Here is a 15,497-nt window from a genome sequence, read left to right on the forward strand (position 1 = left end):
CCTCCAACGGACCGAACCACGTTGATCCGAACGCCTCCCGCTTCACAGGCGCCGTCAGCGCCATGTCCTTGGCAATGCGCTTTAATCGTGGACAGATGGGGGTGTTGGGCACACAATACGGTTCATTGGGGCTGCTCACGCTAAACGCGGTTGGTCTCCACGTGGCAAACCGGGGCGTGATAATGGCACCCACGTCGGAGCGCAAGATCCAGTCATATGAGGACAAGGCAGGATGCTTCATGGCTAGGACATCCAGGATGCCGACGTTGCTCGAGTGATGGGCTGGAGGGCGGTACGAATCAATGACGATGCAGCGGTCGGGCTCGTCAACGGACTGGCGAAAAGACGAGTTGCACAACAACTGGTCAAACAAAGGCGACGAATGGTCTGAAAACACAATTAAGTCGGTGCGCCACTGGAGAGGTTGATGGCGGAGCATTTGGTGCCAGCTTCGGTGGAGCCATCGGAGCTCAGCTTGGCCTGTGTGGTACGACACAAACGGAAAGTACACAACAATCGCGCGAACAAACGACTGGTTGACGCCTGTCGTCAATTCGTTCTGAAACACCTGCGACGGAGCCATGGCTCTTCGGGCAATACCGAGCGCAAACCCTAACGTTGAGTCCATGGGAATGGAAGAGTTGGACGGCTCGTAGACAACGGCTGCAAGTTCCGTCGGCGGCAGCAAGATGGCATGGCCGGACGCGGAATCCAGTGTGAAAGCGGGCGCGTCGAGCATCGATGGCTGGAAGTCGACGCCACCAACGAGCTGCGTGCATTTCGGCAACGCCACGGTCGAGGCTATCTCTGGCAGAAACGACGAGGCATCGTAAAATTTTTTAGCTGAACCGATTCGTTTTCCCGTCATCACATGCTGCATCACGCCTAGCGCAACCTTCCCGCAAGTTTGAATATCTTCTGTCGGCCCATACCAGGACGACCCAAACGTGTGCTTCGTGGGGTGGGCTGTTGTGAATCCAAGCTCCTTGGTCAGTGCCGCCATCTCGTTGAGAACTTGCTGGGGCAACGGCTCGGTCATCACACCACTGCCGACTGTCATCTTGGAAGGTTTCCAGCTGGCAAAGGCGGTGGCGATGATTGCGCTTGCGTGAGTGACGAGAGTCCAATCATAGATGGAAAGGTCGGCGATCGAGACTGCGTCGAGCAATTGGGCAGCGGCAAACACGTCAAGTTGAGAAACGACGGCGGCATCGCTTGTAGGAATAGAAAACACGACGGTGCACTGATTCATGTCGACACGATTAGCACGTGGTGGGGAGTCAAGGGATGCCGAGCACTTCAATTCCTTGGGGAGAAGGTCTGCGTCTACGGTGTCGCCGGTGGTGAATACAACAAGGTCCGTGCGCCACGTCGAGGGTTGATGCTGAATCATATCCTTCCAACTTGCGTGCAGCCACTGAAACTCGTGCAAGGCGTCGCTGCCTCGATCAGGGGGCACGTATACCACGACGGCACGAACAAACGATACCTCACGCCTCGGGCTGGCCACGTCGAGTGCTTTTAAAGCATAGGAGCTGTAGATTATTTGGAAAACAACACAACTCGTGATCATGGCCGCAGCAACCATGAACATCCATCGCTGGGGCGTCCGCGGGAGGTGCATGTGTTCGCATGTACCAAATGAGCGGCTTGTACAGCGGTCCATCCGTTGGCCCAATCACATGCGCGGAAAGGCGCATCCGGATAATCAGAGTCGCCCTTCGAAATATCGCGCGCAGCAGCATCTGATGCGCATACTTGTCCCGTTCAAAATTGTCGTTTGAATATCGCACCTCTTCGACGCTGTTCATTATATCATGGATGCATTCTTTCAAACTATGGCACTGGGGAAGTACTCACCACATAACTCAATTCGGGGACGCTATTTTGAATGACTTGTAATCGTGCGCCAGATATTAATACAATGGCGATTATATCATCCGCGAAAATCTGAGTCTCGGCGCCGTCGCGGTGGCTGCGCGGTGCACGTTGCGCATTTGTGGGTACCGACGCCTCAGACGCGCAACGCCCACGGTGAACGGACGAGTGAATGGTGGTACCAAAGTGGACAAGAGTGGACTGTCTGCTAGCGTGTGCTGCTGAGTGCTATGTGCCACCCACACTATGCATCCCACCCGCTGTATGTCATATGTCACGTAGCTCGCAATCCATGGATTTCGTTCGTACCGAGCCGACGCGCTGTACACGATAGTTTACGATTGTGTGAAAGCAGCGTCAAGGCAAAGGGTTCTTCTTCGCGGCGAAAGCGTGTGGGGGAGCGACGGGTGTCGAAGGTAGAGTGCGAGGATTGCCATGAAAAATTCACCGCAGCTATAACTCCATCCTCTTTGCTGCAGCATCTGGGTGGCTCGCGACCATGCAGACAGCGCGAGCAGCGGCACCGTCGGCGCAACTCGTTCGATGGGGCAGAAGTGTGCGTCGTCCACTCGTTCATGTTACCGTGGAATTCTTACATCTGTGGTTTGTGTTTCAACAGCATCGACGCCCGGGTGACTTCGAGCAGCAACGACGGGAACTCGCCGAGCTCTTCAAAGCCCTTGGTGGACACAACACGGTGAAAATGCACTTGCAGGTATCGCATGCAGTTGGCCTTGAGAGAGTTGGCCTGGAAAACCGGTGAAACCCTGTCGTAGAATGGACACACTCACTTGGAAATGGGTCGCTGCTATCAACACATGACACACTGTCTCAGTATCCATCTTGTGGGCCAGAAAGTTGTCGCACAGCGACGCCAGGCGCTAGTCGACGCCATGTTTCATATTGCCAGTGCTCAACGACAATGCTACCTCCAAGCCGTAGTGGTCTGCGATCCCGAGCAATTCGAGCGCGGAGTCCACCGTCAAATTCTCCACATATCCCGTGTACAAAAATTCCTGCGTCGCAATTCGTGATTTGTGCCATGCACCTTCAGCAACGGACCAGCATGTGCAAAAAAGCTTGATGGGTCCACTCCGTGATCACGATCGTCGACTGGTGAGACTCCCGCATCCCGCTCGAGAACATTCGCTGAAAATGCGTCGACTGCGCGGCCACGATCGCTTTGTGGGCGACGATGGGCTTCCCCTGCACCTGCATCCCGCCCAACCTGTGACTCTTCGACCACGACCTCATCGTGTACCAAAAACGTGATATCGCTGTACGTGGCGTCCTGCTGAAACAGTAGCTCTCGATAGTGCCCCACCATCCCGCGCTGGGTCTCGAGTTTAATCGCTTGCTCGTCAATGCGGCAAATGTCCAGCACATGCGTGTCTTCAAGCCACTTGAACCCATCAAACCCGCCGATTATATACATCTACGTCGCAGATGCTGACAATCGAGCTGTGCCCCCGATGCGGCAACACATGAGTACCTTGGATCGGACCAAGCACGCACTGTGTCGCTGCCGCCCCGACGGTGCACCTGCGCTGAGCGATTCCGGCGGTCGTTCCCATCGCATGTCCTCTGCACAGCATGACGTTCACGGCGAATCCAGCCACGTACGTGTGTTGAGGATGTAGAGCTCGTTTGACCGACCCCGGCCATCGTACCCACCGAAATAGTAAATCTTGGGCTGCTTCACGTTCGCGGTGTGGCCGCGTAGCCCCGGCGGAAACAAGCCGTCGACACTTGCCAAGTGCGTCCAAGTAAGGGTTTCTATTGCGCATGGGGAAAGAAGAAGTTGACAGATCGATGCGACAAGGCATGACAGATGCACCTGTGTGGAATTCGTACAGGTCGCGGAGATGCTTGGCTCCCGAGTGGCCGCCAAACATAAAGAGCGACGCACCGACGATGGACATGGTGTGGGCATTCCGCGGGGCGGGATGATACCCATGCACAGTTGGATGAATCCAAGTGAATGTGTCTGGGTCATTCCCCATGAGCAAGCGTCGGAGAAGGTCGGCGGGGACAACATGTACCCAAGTCGAGAATGTCGACGTCATTAAAGCAATGCACACCATCGAATCCGCCAAACACAAACAGCTTCCCGCCTACTTTCGACATCGTGTGGCATGCCCGCGCACTTGGTCCGACGCCGGAAGTGGTCTGCACACAAGCGCATGAGTTTACCGAGCGTTGACAATGCAAATTTGTTTGGTGCAGAACACGTACCACTTCGGCCCACGTCGACGTTTCTGTGTCAAAGACAAAAAAGTCCGATAGCCACGTCGTTCCGTCGTGCCCCCCATGGATGTAAATCTTTCTGTCCACAACGGCGGACGCGTGGTTGTTGCGTGGCCGAGGGACTTTGCCTTCTGCATGCACCAGCGTCCACTCGAGCGTGGTCAAGTCGAAGCGCCACACGTCATTGAGCGCTGTCTTGCCACTCCACCCTCCAAACAAGTACAGCGCTTCCTCTCTTTCAATGTAATCGCACGAATGCGCCGCACGGCATCCCGCCGTGTTGCCGGTCTCGACAAGTGGATGCGACCACATTCTCAGTTCTCCAAGGAAGATACGTTCACAAATTTCACGAAAATATTGTGTATTTTTGCTGTGAGCACTAGAAATTTCTGTAATTTCATATCGCTTCCTCGATGTTTTGACGGGGATTCATCCGAAAAACCTTGACAATTATCGAGATACTCTGGAGCATTTTGAATAGAGCTTTGGATTTTTGGTGTAAAATCACCCCGATTTGTCGAGAAAGATACATCTCTTCTCATTAAGATTTCGTCGATTTTAGTCGAACCCTGCCTGAATGAGCACAATCAAAGCCAGCGCCTGTTCACCGCGTTTCTTCGGCAACAGCACGGCGGAGAGCGATGCGCGTGGTAGTGGACTCGTTGTACGCGCCCAGATCTATTAGATGATGAAGATGGGTGGGGTATCTCAACAGTTCGTAGGCTTGCACTGGCACGGTGGTATTACAGCCTCTCCCTCGAAGAGGTTACGGTGGGCGGCCTGACATGGTCGTACTTGGACTCGCATCGGCCGACAGACGAGATCGTCGTGGTTCTGCATGGATTCTCGAGCGTGAAAGAGTCCATGCTTCGGTGCATCCGTCCGCTTTTCAACGATTATCGTGTGATTATGCCAGACTTGCCAGGCCACGGGAACACTTCGTCCGACTTGGAAAGCTACCGCGCCGACGAGCAGGCCGACCGGCTCTTCGCATTCCTCGATCGGGTTCTACCTCCATCACGCAAGATCCACTTGGTCGGGTGCAGCATGGGCGGAATGATCAGTGGCGTGTTTGCCGCAAGGCACTCCGACATGATCGCGAGCGTGACGCTCATTTGTCCCGCGGGGATCACGATGCCGACCAAAAGTCCCATCTTCAAGGTGTACGAGGAAACGGGTGAAAACCACATGCGCGTTGAAAAGCCCGAGGACTTCACCCGCTTGCAGGAATACATGGCCTTCCGCCAGCGGTACATTCCTCGATTTATCGTCCACTTCATTGTCCGCGAAGTTGTACGTGACAGAGGAACGTGGGGTCAGCACTTGCTCAACTAAATGACCCAGGAAAAACGCCGCGACGCGCTGGAGAAGCTCATGCGGGACATCCTCTTGGACGCGTCTGTGCTGGACGATTGCTTGGACAAGATCCACCGGCCATGCCTGGTGGTGTGGGGGAACCATGACAAGATTCTCGATATATCGTGCCTCGAGGTACTCCATGCTCTTCCACATAAACTCACTCGTGTGCTTATCACGCAGGTCGTGAAAGCAAAGATCAAGCCCCACTTGCGGGTCAAGGTCGTCGACGATGCTGGCCACATCGTTCATCAAGAGCGGCACTGGGAAGTGGCCGAGTGTCTGGTCGAGTTCCTCCAGTCGTTGCCAAAGTCGACCGAGACCCCAGCCGCCCGATCCATCCAAGGCGCGCCAAACGATGCCACGACCCGAGCTTGACCATAGTCAGCCACAACCCATCGAAGCCCATCGACGGTCGATTCCTTCCTCCACAAGGGACCAGTCGAAAGTTAGTCGAATTAAGTTATTCTCGGCACAATCATCGGCCTCTCACGTCCATGCGCATTCGTGGCGAGTCCGTGCGTTGTTCACGATGCTCGACAACGCTTGAGAAGTTGGACGAGTATGGACAAGCGCCGCTCACAAACTCGTCGAGAACTGCGCCGCGAGCTGATCGAGAGTCAACGACGCCGCATTGATGCGCGATGCGAGCTGGACGATTGCTTTCGGCAAGCCTTGCGTTCGCTCGATGAGGGGATGGGCCGCGACAACTCGCGTGAGGTTCTCCATCGGGTTTGGGTGCTGCATCGTCCCGGCCAGCGGCGACAACTGGACTTCATTCAGACTGAGCTTGCGTGTGATGTGGCGTCGCAAGAGGTCGGCCGACTTGTTTGCGGTCAAACAGCCAAGGCGATATGGACTCCCACCGTGAGTTTGCAGCCGATCCGACACGATGTTGGTGCGCGCGGTGAGGATCAACTTGAGCGCAAAGTGGTTGGTCAAGACGTTGTGCACGACGCTGGCAAAGCTGCGCTGGTCCGCGTCCGTCGAAATGACCGCGTCGCACTCGTCCAGCACCACAAGCATTCGCTTGAGCGTTCCCCCCGTCACTTGACTCCTACATGCCAGGAAAGATCACGTGCACACACATGGACGAGACTCGTACGGCCCCGTTTCCGTTTCCCGGACAAACGCATCGATTTGGACTCGCAAATTGGTCAAGACATGCTGAATCGCGTCGGGGGCCACCGCTTGACGAGTGGCCATCGACGATTTCGTCGACACGAGCTGATGGACAGAAATGAACCGAATCCCTCCCGCAAAATATCGTCGTGGATGCATGTATCGACAGCACGCATATGCGAGCTGCGTCTTGCCTACTCGGGCAAACACACGCCATTCAAAACGCATGGGACGGTGCTGTGGCGCATCTCGAAAAGACGTACCAACTCCTTCAGGCCCAGAAATCCACACGTACCGGCTAACGCTGGGCTGCTCCTTGACGAGCTCATGGATTACCTACACATGGACTTTGACATCGGTGCAATTTCAGCGCGGCACCGTACATGGTACTGCTCGATCGTGCGATGGCAAAAGTGCTATTGATTCCGTCAACTATGTGGACAGGCACGAGGGGTTGGTCGTGCGTACCGGGCACGCCGCGGGCAGCTTGGTGCTGCCCCATAGCACGGGAAACCGCGTCGGATTTGGCACCATCGTGGGAGCAGCACTCGTTTTGACGTCGAGCGTCGGGAATATAACTTCCGAGTGGTCGGCGCCGTCTGGAAGGAGCACAAACTTGCACGCCGCCTAGGCAGTTGCAGCGCAAAGGAAGCGTCACATGGGTGGTTTGTAGGCGAGTTGCGTGGGGCGCCAACCTCTGCCGCCTGCGCCAGGCGAGGGCTCGACCGAACAGCTTCCTGTCCGATGTAGAAGCTCTCGTTTACGGCGTGTCCTGTCGCCAACGCCGTGTAAAACGCTCTAGAAGGCCCATCCCGTTCATGTCCACTCCATGTCCACGTTGTTGCACGCACTTGGTAAACACAGAGGACGCAATGTCCTCGATCTTTTGGTCAAACTTGATCGCGATCACGTGGGGAATGCCGCACGACAAGAATGCCGTCGCTACCCATGACAACGCCCACGTGACTTGAAAGACGTTGCAACGAGTGAACGCACCGACGTTGTGCGAGTAGCATGCCTGAACAACGACGAGGCGGAGCGGCGAGTTCTTGGAGATGCACAAGTTTTTGAGATCGTTGATCGGAATCGGGTGCACCGTTCCGAGCCCATCTTCAAAGTACAAATGCTGGGGGCTGCCGTGGCCGGAAAAGTGAAGCGCGCGGCATCCGAGCGTCATGAGCGACCGGAGGCTGTCGGATGTGGCAAAATGCACCGACAGCGTCACTTCCCGCGATACTTCCGTCACTGCCATGCACATATCGTCGACTTGTCAAGAGCGAAACACGACGGGCATCCCCTACCGGATGGGTCCGACGGCTTCAATTTCTACGAGAGAGATCATTTACAAAACGGAATATAGGTCGGTCCGCGACAGTACCATCCGCTTGGACGCATCAATGAGCGCGTCCTTGAGGTTGTTGTACTCCTTGGCCAAATCCAGTTCCTACCTCATTCGTGCATCAGCATGGAGCGTTGGAATCATCGGGCGGCCGTACGTCCAGTGGATGGCAGTTGCCTTGGTGGTCTTTTCCGACCAGCGGGGCCGCGAACAGAACGCCCTACCGCCATATATTCCCGTTACGCTTGAACGGCTAGAGCTGCCTGCAAGTCGCACAAGGACGTTCTCCTGTAAATGGACGGTCGGCAGCGCTTGAACTGCGCTGGCGTGCGCGTGGCCCTTGGGCGCAATGTGCTGCGCCATGAGCACGTGGGGATCCTCGACGATGTATCTGTTGATTGAATGCAGGAGGACGTGGGCAGAGGTGAAAGGACACCACCACATGTACGCACCCGAGGAGAATCGTGCCAGCTCCCGAACTCAAGATCGCCACAGATTGATTGTGCTGCAGCAGAACTTTGCCCCCGCGAGCTACATGTTCCGCCACAACGTGGCATGAGCAAGCTGGGCACGAATGAAATTGACATGACGTACGGATGGCTTCCCCTTCAACTTTGGTGCCATTTGACGTGTGCTTGTCGACTGCGTAGACCTGGTACCGCCCACCTGGCTCCTGCTGTAGCTCGAACGAGAGATGCTCCTTGCTCATCTTCTTGAACGCAAACATCGTGGCCTCGCGACAGTCCTTGGCCGCGAGAGCGAAGGTTTCCCGACGGAGGGTCACAGACGGGCACATAGGACTATGTCGTCGGGCTCATGATGAAAAGTTGTCTTATCTTCGACCTGAATGCGTACCCGATTTCAAATTCGTCCACTTTGAACTGCACCAATCTGGCGAGAAACTTGGGCGAGAGGTTCGCAACGACGTGAGGATGCAACTTGATCCGCTTGTACACGGCCGACACTGACTCAGGTTGAGTCTCGGTCAAGTTGTGCGCAGAATTGGCCACCTGCGACGCGAACTCGACGTCTTCTGTCTCTCCCAGGAGGTCAATCGTATCTTGCTCCTCCCGGTAGATGATCTGCATGTCAATGCTGCTCTTCCGCGCGTGTGGGCGTTTTGGCACAGGAATGACAATCGTAGAAGCGACGTCCATTGCGTCCCGCTTGATGTTGTCTGTCGTGTCGCCGCCATCGTCGTTGTGCATTGAAGTCAACTGATTCGCTAAAGAAGCAAATGAATTTGGATGAGCCGCGTGGTCGAGCGCGCTCTTGGCACGTTTTCGCTTGGCTTGGTCTTGTGCCCACGTTTCGGCTGTCCGTTTCTGCAACGAATCGTCCTCGAGCGAGTGTCCTTCTGCTAGCGCCGCGATCTCGCTGCTGATTCCATCGCTCCAGTCGTCCATGGCGCTGTTGGATTTCTTTTTGAATAAACCATCAACACGGGTTTCCGGATAATGTCCATGATGTTCCGGATAATTGGTTGATCTCAACTCTAGCATGAAAGCGGCGGGCCGCGAGGAATTCGACCACGTCGCGCCAATGCCTTTGTCATCGCCGCGCCAAAGCCTAGTTTGGGTAAGCCTTCGTCGACTGCAAGCGAGTCTCTGGGACTAGCTGGTTGACGTCGCCGTGGGGCAAGGCGATACATTACGCTTGGTAGTCCTTCACGCTACAGAGGCGATGGTTCATGGAAATGATGAGGAGCGAAGGGTCTGGTTTTGTAGATCGCAAGCGAGCATCCACTCCGAACTAAGGCTGTCCAGTGGCGCAATTGCTGGCTGCGAGGAATTCGAGCAAACAAGATCGCGGTAAGATTGAATATCTGGTTGAAACCATGGACGAGGTGGTCCGACTACAATCGGCGCTTATGTCGAGTTGTCATGGCGCCAACGTTGAATGCTGTCGTGGTGTAGCGTCGTCATGCGAGTTCGCATTCACTTATACAAGTTTAGAGTCCAGTGGAAGTGACGCATTCTCTCCGCGACAATTATATCCCCATTGCGCCCGCACGACATGGTTGTTTAAGCGAACTGCAGCCTGTAGAGTGCACGGGTTGGTACCGATGGAAGATGCTCGAAACCAGCCACACAGTTGGGCTGACGAATGGCCTCGAATCGCAGCCATCAAATGAGCGGTGTAGAGCGCGTTCGAGGACTGATCGATGATGGTTGGGGGGCAAAGGTCAAGCATGGGTATGCAGCTCGTTGCGGACAACTCCGGTCATGCATGACGCAGGTTGTCTTCATGTGCACGAAATTGCGAAATTCCCTTACGATACGCCTTCATCGTGGAGGTCGCGCGAGGATGCGCCGACGCAACGTTCGATGGGCGTTTCATGTTTGGCAATTCGAACCGTCACCTCAGCAATAATGCCACGGGCGGCGGCGGGATCGGTGCGCGAGAGTTTACATGGGTCGCGGAGCAGTTGCACCTCGATCACGACACGGAAGCCACCAGTACCGAAGTTTCGCACGAAGAAGTACGGTTCGCTTTGTCGGGCTTGTCATGTCATGCGCTGTGGACGTAGGAAACCCACAACGAAGGAGCTCCGTTCCGCGGTGGAACCTGTGAGTACGCTGACGCTGGTGCTTCAACGTGCCAAAAAAGAAGATTTGGATGCGTCTGCGGCGGCTGCAGCGTCGATCGTTGCAGCACCTCAGCGGTCCCCTCGGTCCCCACTTCGTCGGTGCAGCACCCACCTCATCGACTTGTACAATCAAACGTACTCCCCACCGCCATCTCCTTCCAAGTCCACTCCTGCGCCGTCGTCCCCGAGGTTCGTTCGTCCTCGATGGTGCTCCTTCCCTTGCGTTCTCATACGGCTCCAAAGCCGTCGATCGTCGACTTCGAAATCGCCTCATCGCCGTCGAAGTTCCCATCATCCGAGGTCGCCGTCGCTCGCGTCATGGTACGCAGCGCGCTCTCCATCACACCAGACGTTCAGATGCTGCGCCAGGTGTCCATCCGAGCCAGAGCTTGACGCAGCCACGTTGTGGGAAAACACCCACAACGACATTGTCAACCTGTAACGTGATTCTACCGTCCGTGTCGACAATCGTGCGAATCTTATGGAATGGTGTCCCAGTCAATCCAAGCTCAGCGTCCGCGAACAGTTCAAGTTTGCGCCGCCCGCGCCGCATGCGCTGGGGTGTCGGGAATGCGGCTCGAAGGACCTCGCGGCGTTCTGCTGGGTGCATCTCGTAGCATTCAACAAGTGTGTGATCGAGGTCCGATTCTAGAAAGGATGCCGCAACTTTACCCCGCTGGACGAGCTCTACAGCACGAACGAGTCGATGGTCGAGAAGCAGCAGGACTTGGAAGCAACGGTGTACTCGCAGGGAATAGCCCTGCACACGACCGACATGAAGCTCGTATGGCGTCTCCCACCCGCCCGTCGAACCGCTAACCCTGACCTGGAGTAGAAGGAGCAAGAGCAGAGTCTGCATCTACTACAGCACGAAATCTTTCGCCTCGTCGAGTGGGCGAGGGGCCACCGCGGTCCCCAGCTGCCACCCCATACGCCAGAACAAACTCCATCGTCGACGCTTCTAGCGGTCAAGGCCATGCATCACCAGTTTGACTTGGATGGAGACGGGGTTTTGTCCATGGACGAGATGAACAAACTCAAGGTAAGTACCCTCCTTCGTTTCGACCTCTGGCGCTGACGCCACGTTTTCCTTGGGCATGTAGGCCGCACTCGGCCATCGCACCAAGTACACATCCGAGTCGTTTGACCACCTGCTCGTATCGTGCAAACTGTCTGCTCGTCCCGTTCGATTCAACGAAGGGGGCAGCGGAATGCAAGTGGGCATCACCCCCGAAGGGCTCCTTCAGCTGTACGATGTGGTCGGCGGGTCTATCCTGGCGCAGGACTTGCATACATTGGAGATCCACATCGGTGGGACTTCCTTTGGCAATTCCCGTGTCGTTAACGGGTTGACCAGGACGATCCGAGCACAGTGCGACGTCGCTCGAGGCGTCGCATGCGCTGCTGATGGAGCTCAAGGCAGACTTGACCGTTCGTGTTGGGAACGATAGAGGCCCTCTGCTGACCCGTGTGGTTTTTGCAGGTCGCCCTTGAGAGCCAAGCGCAGCTGCGCACAGAAGTCGAGGACAAAAGTGTACGTATGTCTCTGCAGACTTGCGCACGACTTGTCGTTGTTTCGTGGGGTAGAAAGCGCTGGCACGACTGCGCGAGTCGGTCCAGGCGATGACCGTGCACGCATCATCCCACCAGGAAGAAATCAACATGGCAAGGAATGGCCAGAAACGAGTGCAAGACGAGTTAGACGTGCTCAAGAAGACATGTAATTCGCCGTCCCCTGTCTCGTTTGCCGTCGCGCAGCGTGTGCATCACTCGTTTCGTTCGTTTCGACTAGTCGACGACTACGTGCACACCAACACGCACTCCAAGGTCGAGATGGCGAGCTCCCAGCAGGCCGCCCTCGAGATGCGCCGACTCTTGGAAATGTACGTCTGTGGCGCCCCCGCGCCGATTCAACACCTGACACAACCCGCCCAGCCAAATCGACGAGACGGAAACGTGGCAGCGCCAGTGCTGGGCATTGCAGGAGCAGCTGAACGTGGCGACGACGACATGCACCGAGCACAAGCAAAAGCTGTGGCAAACCACAGAGGCCAAAAAGGTACGAGAGAGCGACCGATTGAACCACCGCCTTGTCCCGTTGACGAATCGTTATGGTGGACGGCATGTCACGCTTCGTTGACGTAGTCGGAAGAGCGCAAGAACATGCTGTTGTACATGCAAGCGCAGCTGGGCAAGAAGCACTCGCCGTGTCCAACCGCATAATAGTTGCCACACCAAGATCGGTCGAATAGTTTGATTCAATGCAATGCAGGTGCTTGAACCTAGTGGACGATTGGGTTGTCGTCAAAGCAGGTCGAGTCGCCCCGTTGCCTCGTGGCGGCAAAGAGCGATGACGACGAAGACGATGACTCGACGGGCTTGTGCTCGGTCTCAGAGATATGCGTGGCTTGGGAGTCGCTAGAACCGCCGCCTCATGAGCTGTGGGATGATGGGACGGATACGTACCGGAAGTAGACAGAATCGGGCCACATCTCGGTCGGGTTCCACATCGAGAGTGGCATGTTGGTCGTGAGAATTGACTCGATGCGCTCGATAAGAATGGTTTCCACTTGCAGTCTGCGCCGTTATCTTCAGCATGGAAGTTGAAACGGGATACGTACATGCGCGACTTCGCCTTGACTAGCGCCGACGCTTCGCCCAGCGCTTCAAGCTCCAGCACAAACATTCGATTCATGTCCACATATCGTTGCAATGCCACTTGGTCCGCAGCGAGTTGCTCCAGAGCGGCATTGATGCGCCCATGGAGCAACGTTAAGTTGGTTGTTTCGATTCCTTTGACTGCACTGTGCCGAGTCACAGACTCTGTGACGTACAGCGAATTCGACACACACGACTGGACCACCGCTTTCAAGATGGAGTGGCACCGTGCGTAGTCGCTGGCTTGCTCCAGGGTTGACTCTAGCAGGTTGTCAAGCTCTGCGCCCAGGTCTCCTATCCTCACGAGGAGCTCGGCCTCCGCGCGTAGGTGAATTTGTCGAACGATAAAGTCGATAGGAATACTAAGAAGCATCTCTAACGTGGGCGTTCGGGCGATCTCATATGGCTCACGCAAGTCTTGCGCCGTCAAAGCTTCCTCTCCGATCGGCGGCTCGACGAAATTGCCGTCGTCGTCGAAGCGGCGACTTGCCATCGTGATTGAATGGATTCGCGTGATTGGATTGGTCCAAATACAACGTATTTTGTCAACCTTTTATCCAATAAATTGGACAAAATCAAGCGAAATTGTCAGGTTGGCTTGAATCACTGTGAAGTAGTCCATCACTTTTATACTTGATTTGAGTAAACAGCAGCAACATACCACGTGAAGCGACGAAAATTGAATTCATTCACCTACACCGATGACAACCAGCTGCCTCAACAACTGTAACATGGATGGCTTTGGACCGGCGCAGCACCGTATGAATGCCTAACACCCAAAGCGTGCAGTGACAAGCTTGCAAGGCTCACGCCGCAGCCACGTGCTAATCTTCATGCGGCGTTCAGTCGGCGTACGTCTTTGGCACCATATTCGTTCTATGTTCAAAAGTACCAGTACATTTTGTTGGCGGAAGCTACGTCGCCTTGTTTCAGGTCTAAATTAGGCCACAGTCCTCGTTCAAATGCCTAAAATTGAAGAGAATGTCCTCGCGGAAACGCGCCATACAATTTTCAAGCGAGCGGGAGCTGACCACGTCGGGCAGCCTTTTGGCCATTTCTGATTTACGAGCATGAAGGCCGTGACGACGTTGCTTGTGGCGGCGCTGGCGGTGGCCGAAGCGGCAGACGCAACGCGGTGGACGTCGAAAGGATCGTCGGAGGACTACATCTCCAAGTTGAACGACGACACGGACGAGTTCGTGACGAGCTTGGCGCAGTGGATCTCGGATTCGACGGACGTCAACTTCTCGATCGACTCGTCCTTCACCCTTCACACGGAAGGCGCCGAATGGAGCGAGTCATGCGGAGACCTGTCTGTGCAATCGGCGTTCAAGGTCCTGCAATCGTTCATCGAGCATCCTGACGATGCCAACAAGGACATCAAGCAAGTCTCGCCACTCCAATGGCGTCCTTCTGACGACTGCGTCGACAAGCGTGAGTACCTTTTCTTGGACGGTGGCGCACACGCTGAGTTTAAGGTATTGTGTGGGCACACTGTGCTCGTGGAAGCGATTGCCGGTGGCGGTGGCTTCTACGTCCCGCTCAGCCGCGGCAAGGACAAATATTCGGGTGGGGCGCTGGCGTCCGTGGACATTGAACACCATCAAGTCCAAGTGGCGGGCTCTATCCACTCTGGAAAACACCTCCACGGTGGTCTCTACGAAGACAAGGTCGAAAACGCTTTCAAGGTACTGGCCGAGCTCAAGGACACCACGCAAGCTTGCACGAACAACGGCACGTTGCGTATTGAAGGTGTCGCTGGCGGTGGGTGGACTCAAAAATACCTTAAGCACGGCCAAGTCGTCACGAGCGTCGTCGGGTACGCTGAATCGTTCAGTATCTCGCCCGAAAACGCGGTCGAAATTGAGGACCTTCCGGCAACCACACTACCTGCACCTACTCCAGCCGTGACCGTTCCCACTGTCGTTCCCACTCCATCTCCCACGGCCGGAGAGCCTGACTTTGACGACGACACCCCCGAGCCAACGACTGCATACCCTGACACTTCTGCACCTACCACAACTGAAGCCGCTGCGTCCACGGTGACGCCCGTCATCGAAGCTGCCACCCCTTACCCAACCAGTGACAACATGACCACCCCACCTGCTCCTACTCCGGCCGTGACAGTCCCAACTGGAGCCTCCACTCCTGAACCCACCACCGGCGAGCCCGATGTTGATGAAACGTCAGCTCCCACCACCACGAGTGTCGCTGACACCCCTGAGCCGACCACCGAAGCCCCCACCACTGAAGCCCCCACCACTGAAGCCCCTACCACCGAAGCTCCTACCACTGAGACGCCCACCA

At 55.8% G+C, this 15,497-nt stretch overlaps 7 protein-coding genes across 16 annotated transcripts in view; 2 read left to right on the top strand and 5 right to left on the bottom strand.

The window, feature by feature from the left end:
* Nucleotides 1-1,060, bottom strand: part of H310_03591 (hypothetical protein) — a gene marked incomplete at both ends in the record, with an annotated part of 2,851 nt that extends 1,791 nt beyond the window's left edge. Inside the window, one exon of the mRNA XM_008867513.1 lies at nt 13-1,060. Within this exon, the coding sequence (XP_008865735.1) occupies nt 13-1,060 (1,048 nt within the window). The remainder of the gene's footprint in view (nt 1-12) is intronic.
* Nucleotides 1,061-2,422: 1,362 nt separating this feature from the next.
* H310_03592 (hypothetical protein) lies at nt 2,423-4,450 on the bottom strand. 8 transcript variants are annotated; one of them, XM_008867514.1, is made up of 10 exons: nt 4,114-4,450; nt 3,921-4,047; nt 3,716-3,865; nt 3,502-3,654; nt 3,371-3,462; nt 3,140-3,313; nt 2,941-3,090; nt 2,808-2,894; nt 2,670-2,759; nt 2,427-2,626 (listed from the first exon to the last, which is right to left on the bottom strand). In XM_008867514.1, the coding sequence occupies exons 1-10, from the start codon at nt 4,435-4,437 to the stop codon at nt 2,471-2,473; spliced, it is 1,503 nt and encodes a 500-aa protein (XP_008865736.1). In that variant the 5' UTR covers nt 4,438-4,450; the 3' UTR covers nt 2,427-2,470. The 8 variants fall into 8 exon arrangements, with proteins under 8 accessions (XP_008865740.1, XP_008865741.1, XP_008865736.1 ...); XM_008867518.1 differs by having other exon boundaries at nt 2,423-2,626; nt 2,670-2,894; XM_008867520.1 differs by having other exon boundaries at nt 2,808-3,090.
* A 236-nt stretch (nt 4,451-4,686) lies between these two features.
* H310_03593 (hypothetical protein) lies at nt 4,687-6,559 on the top strand. The gene is made up of 4 exons (XM_008867522.1): nt 4,687-4,789; nt 4,848-5,418; nt 5,470-5,616; nt 5,665-6,559. Exons 1-4 carry the CDS (start codon nt 4,767-4,769, stop codon nt 5,857-5,859), a joined length of 936 nt encoding a protein of 311 aa, XP_008865744.1. The 5' UTR covers nt 4,687-4,766; the 3' UTR covers nt 5,860-6,559.
* H310_03594 (hypothetical protein) lies at nt 5,423-9,357 on the bottom strand. 3 transcript variants are annotated; one of them, XM_008867523.1, is made up of 15 exons: nt 8,798-9,357; nt 8,537-8,742; nt 8,395-8,473; nt 8,219-8,333; nt 8,100-8,162; nt 7,982-8,047; nt 7,905-7,929; nt 7,600-7,848; nt 7,455-7,545; nt 7,299-7,401; nt 7,072-7,230; nt 6,987-7,019; nt 6,867-6,939; nt 6,587-6,797; nt 5,423-6,538 (listed from the first exon to the last, which is right to left on the bottom strand). In XM_008867523.1, exons 1-15 carry the CDS (start codon nt 9,346-9,348, stop codon nt 6,061-6,063), a joined length of 2,502 nt encoding a protein of 833 aa, XP_008865745.1. In that variant the 5' UTR covers nt 9,349-9,357; the 3' UTR covers nt 5,423-6,060. The 3 variants fall into 3 exon arrangements, with proteins under 3 accessions (XP_008865745.1, XP_008865746.1, XP_008865747.1); XM_008867524.1 differs by having other exon boundaries at nt 5,423-6,797; XM_008867525.1 differs by having other exon boundaries at nt 6,867-7,019.
* Nucleotides 9,358-10,280: 923 nt separating this feature from the next.
* On the top strand, nt 10,281-12,755 carry H310_03595 (hypothetical protein; the record flags this gene model as incomplete). Its single annotated transcript, XM_008867526.1, has 14 exons — nt 10,281-10,429; nt 10,473-10,721; nt 10,776-10,853; nt 10,902-10,970; nt 11,031-11,136; nt 11,185-11,316; nt 11,368-11,574; nt 11,636-11,843; nt 11,890-11,963; nt 12,016-12,066; nt 12,120-12,252; nt 12,325-12,415; nt 12,468-12,591; nt 12,678-12,755. 14 exons carry the CDS (start codon nt 10,281-10,283, stop codon nt 12,753-12,755), a joined length of 1,749 nt encoding a protein of 582 aa, XP_008865748.1.
* A 5-nt stretch (nt 12,756-12,760) lies between these two features.
* H310_03596 (hypothetical protein) lies at nt 12,761-13,694 on the bottom strand. The gene is made up of 3 exons (XM_008867527.1): nt 13,154-13,694; nt 12,999-13,109; nt 12,761-12,950 (listed from the first exon to the last, which is right to left on the bottom strand). The coding sequence occupies exons 1-3, from the start codon at nt 13,681-13,683 to the stop codon at nt 12,815-12,817; spliced, it is 777 nt and encodes a 258-aa protein (XP_008865749.1). The 5' UTR covers nt 13,684-13,694; the 3' UTR covers nt 12,761-12,814.
* A 677-nt stretch (nt 13,695-14,371) lies between these two features.
* Nucleotides 14,372-15,480, bottom strand: H310_03597 (hypothetical protein). Its single transcript, XM_008867528.1, has one exon. It carries the CDS (start codon nt 14,792-14,794, stop codon nt 14,489-14,491), a length of 306 nt encoding a protein of 101 aa, XP_008865750.1. The 5' UTR covers nt 14,795-15,480; the 3' UTR covers nt 14,372-14,488.
* Nucleotides 15,481-15,497: the final 17 nt, after the last annotated feature.

The sequence above is a fragment of the Aphanomyces invadans genome (assembly GCF_000520115.1).
Source record: "Aphanomyces invadans strain NJM9701 unplaced genomic scaffold supercont1.5, whole genome shotgun sequence".
Classification (NCBI taxonomy): domain Eukaryota; phylum Oomycota; class Saprolegniomycetes; order Saprolegniales; family Verrucalvaceae; genus Aphanomyces; species Aphanomyces invadans.

What these genes read in the sequence shown, in the direction of transcription:
- H310_03592 (XM_008867514.1), bottom strand. Translation starts at nt 4,437, where the DNA reads ATGTGGTCGCATCCACTTGTCGAGACCGGCAACACGGCGGGATGCCGT. An exon ending in CGTCGACGTGGGCCGAAGTG is followed by an intron (nt 4,048 to 4,113) that starts GTACGTGTTCTG and finishes GCTTGTGTGCAG; the next exon opens with ACCACTTCCGGCGTCGGACC. An exon ending in GCTCTACATCCTCAACACAC is followed by an intron (nt 3,463 to 3,501) that starts GTACGTGGCTGG and finishes CATGCTGTGCAG; the next exon opens with AGGACATGCGATGGGAACGA.
- H310_03593 (XM_008867522.1), top strand. Translation starts at nt 4,767, where the DNA reads ATGCGCGTGGTAGTGGACTCGTT. An exon ending in CGCGTGGTAGTGGACTCGTT is followed by an intron (nt 4,790 to 4,847) that starts GTACGCGCCCAG and finishes AACAGTTCGTAG; the next exon opens with GCTTGCACTGGCACGGTGGT. An exon ending in ACTTCATTGTCCGCGAAGTT is followed by an intron (nt 5,419 to 5,469) that starts GTACGTGACAGA and finishes TAAATGACCCAG; the next exon opens with GAAAAACGCCGCGACGCGCT.
- H310_03594 (XM_008867523.1), bottom strand. Translation starts at nt 9,348, where the DNA reads ATGGACGACTGGAGCGATGGAATCAGCAGCGAGATCGCGGCGCTAGCA. An exon ending in ATTTACAGGAGAACGTCCTT is followed by an intron (nt 8,163 to 8,218) that starts GTGCGACTTGCA and finishes ATATGGCGGTAG; the next exon opens with GGCGTTCTGTTCGCGGCCCC. An exon ending in GCAACTGCCATCCACTGGAC is followed by an intron (nt 8,048 to 8,099) that starts GTACGGCCGCCC and finishes CGAATGAGGTAG; the next exon opens with GAACTGGATTTGGCCAAGGA.
- H310_03596 (XM_008867527.1), bottom strand. Translation starts at nt 13,683, where the DNA reads ATGGCAAGTCGCCGCTTCGACGACGACGGCAATTTCGTCGAGCCGCCG. An exon ending in GTCAAGGCGAAGTCGCGCAT is followed by an intron (nt 13,110 to 13,153) that starts GTACGTATCCCG and finishes ATAACGGCGCAG; the next exon opens with ACTGCAAGTGGAAACCATTC. An exon ending in CCCGATTCTGTCTACTTCCG is followed by an intron (nt 12,951 to 12,998) that starts GTACGTATCCGT and finishes CGGCGGTTCTAG; the next exon opens with CGACTCCCAAGCCACGCATA.
- H310_03597 (XM_008867528.1), bottom strand. Translation starts at nt 14,794, where the DNA reads ATGGTGTTCAATGTCCACGGACGCCAGCGCCCCACCCGAATATTTGTC.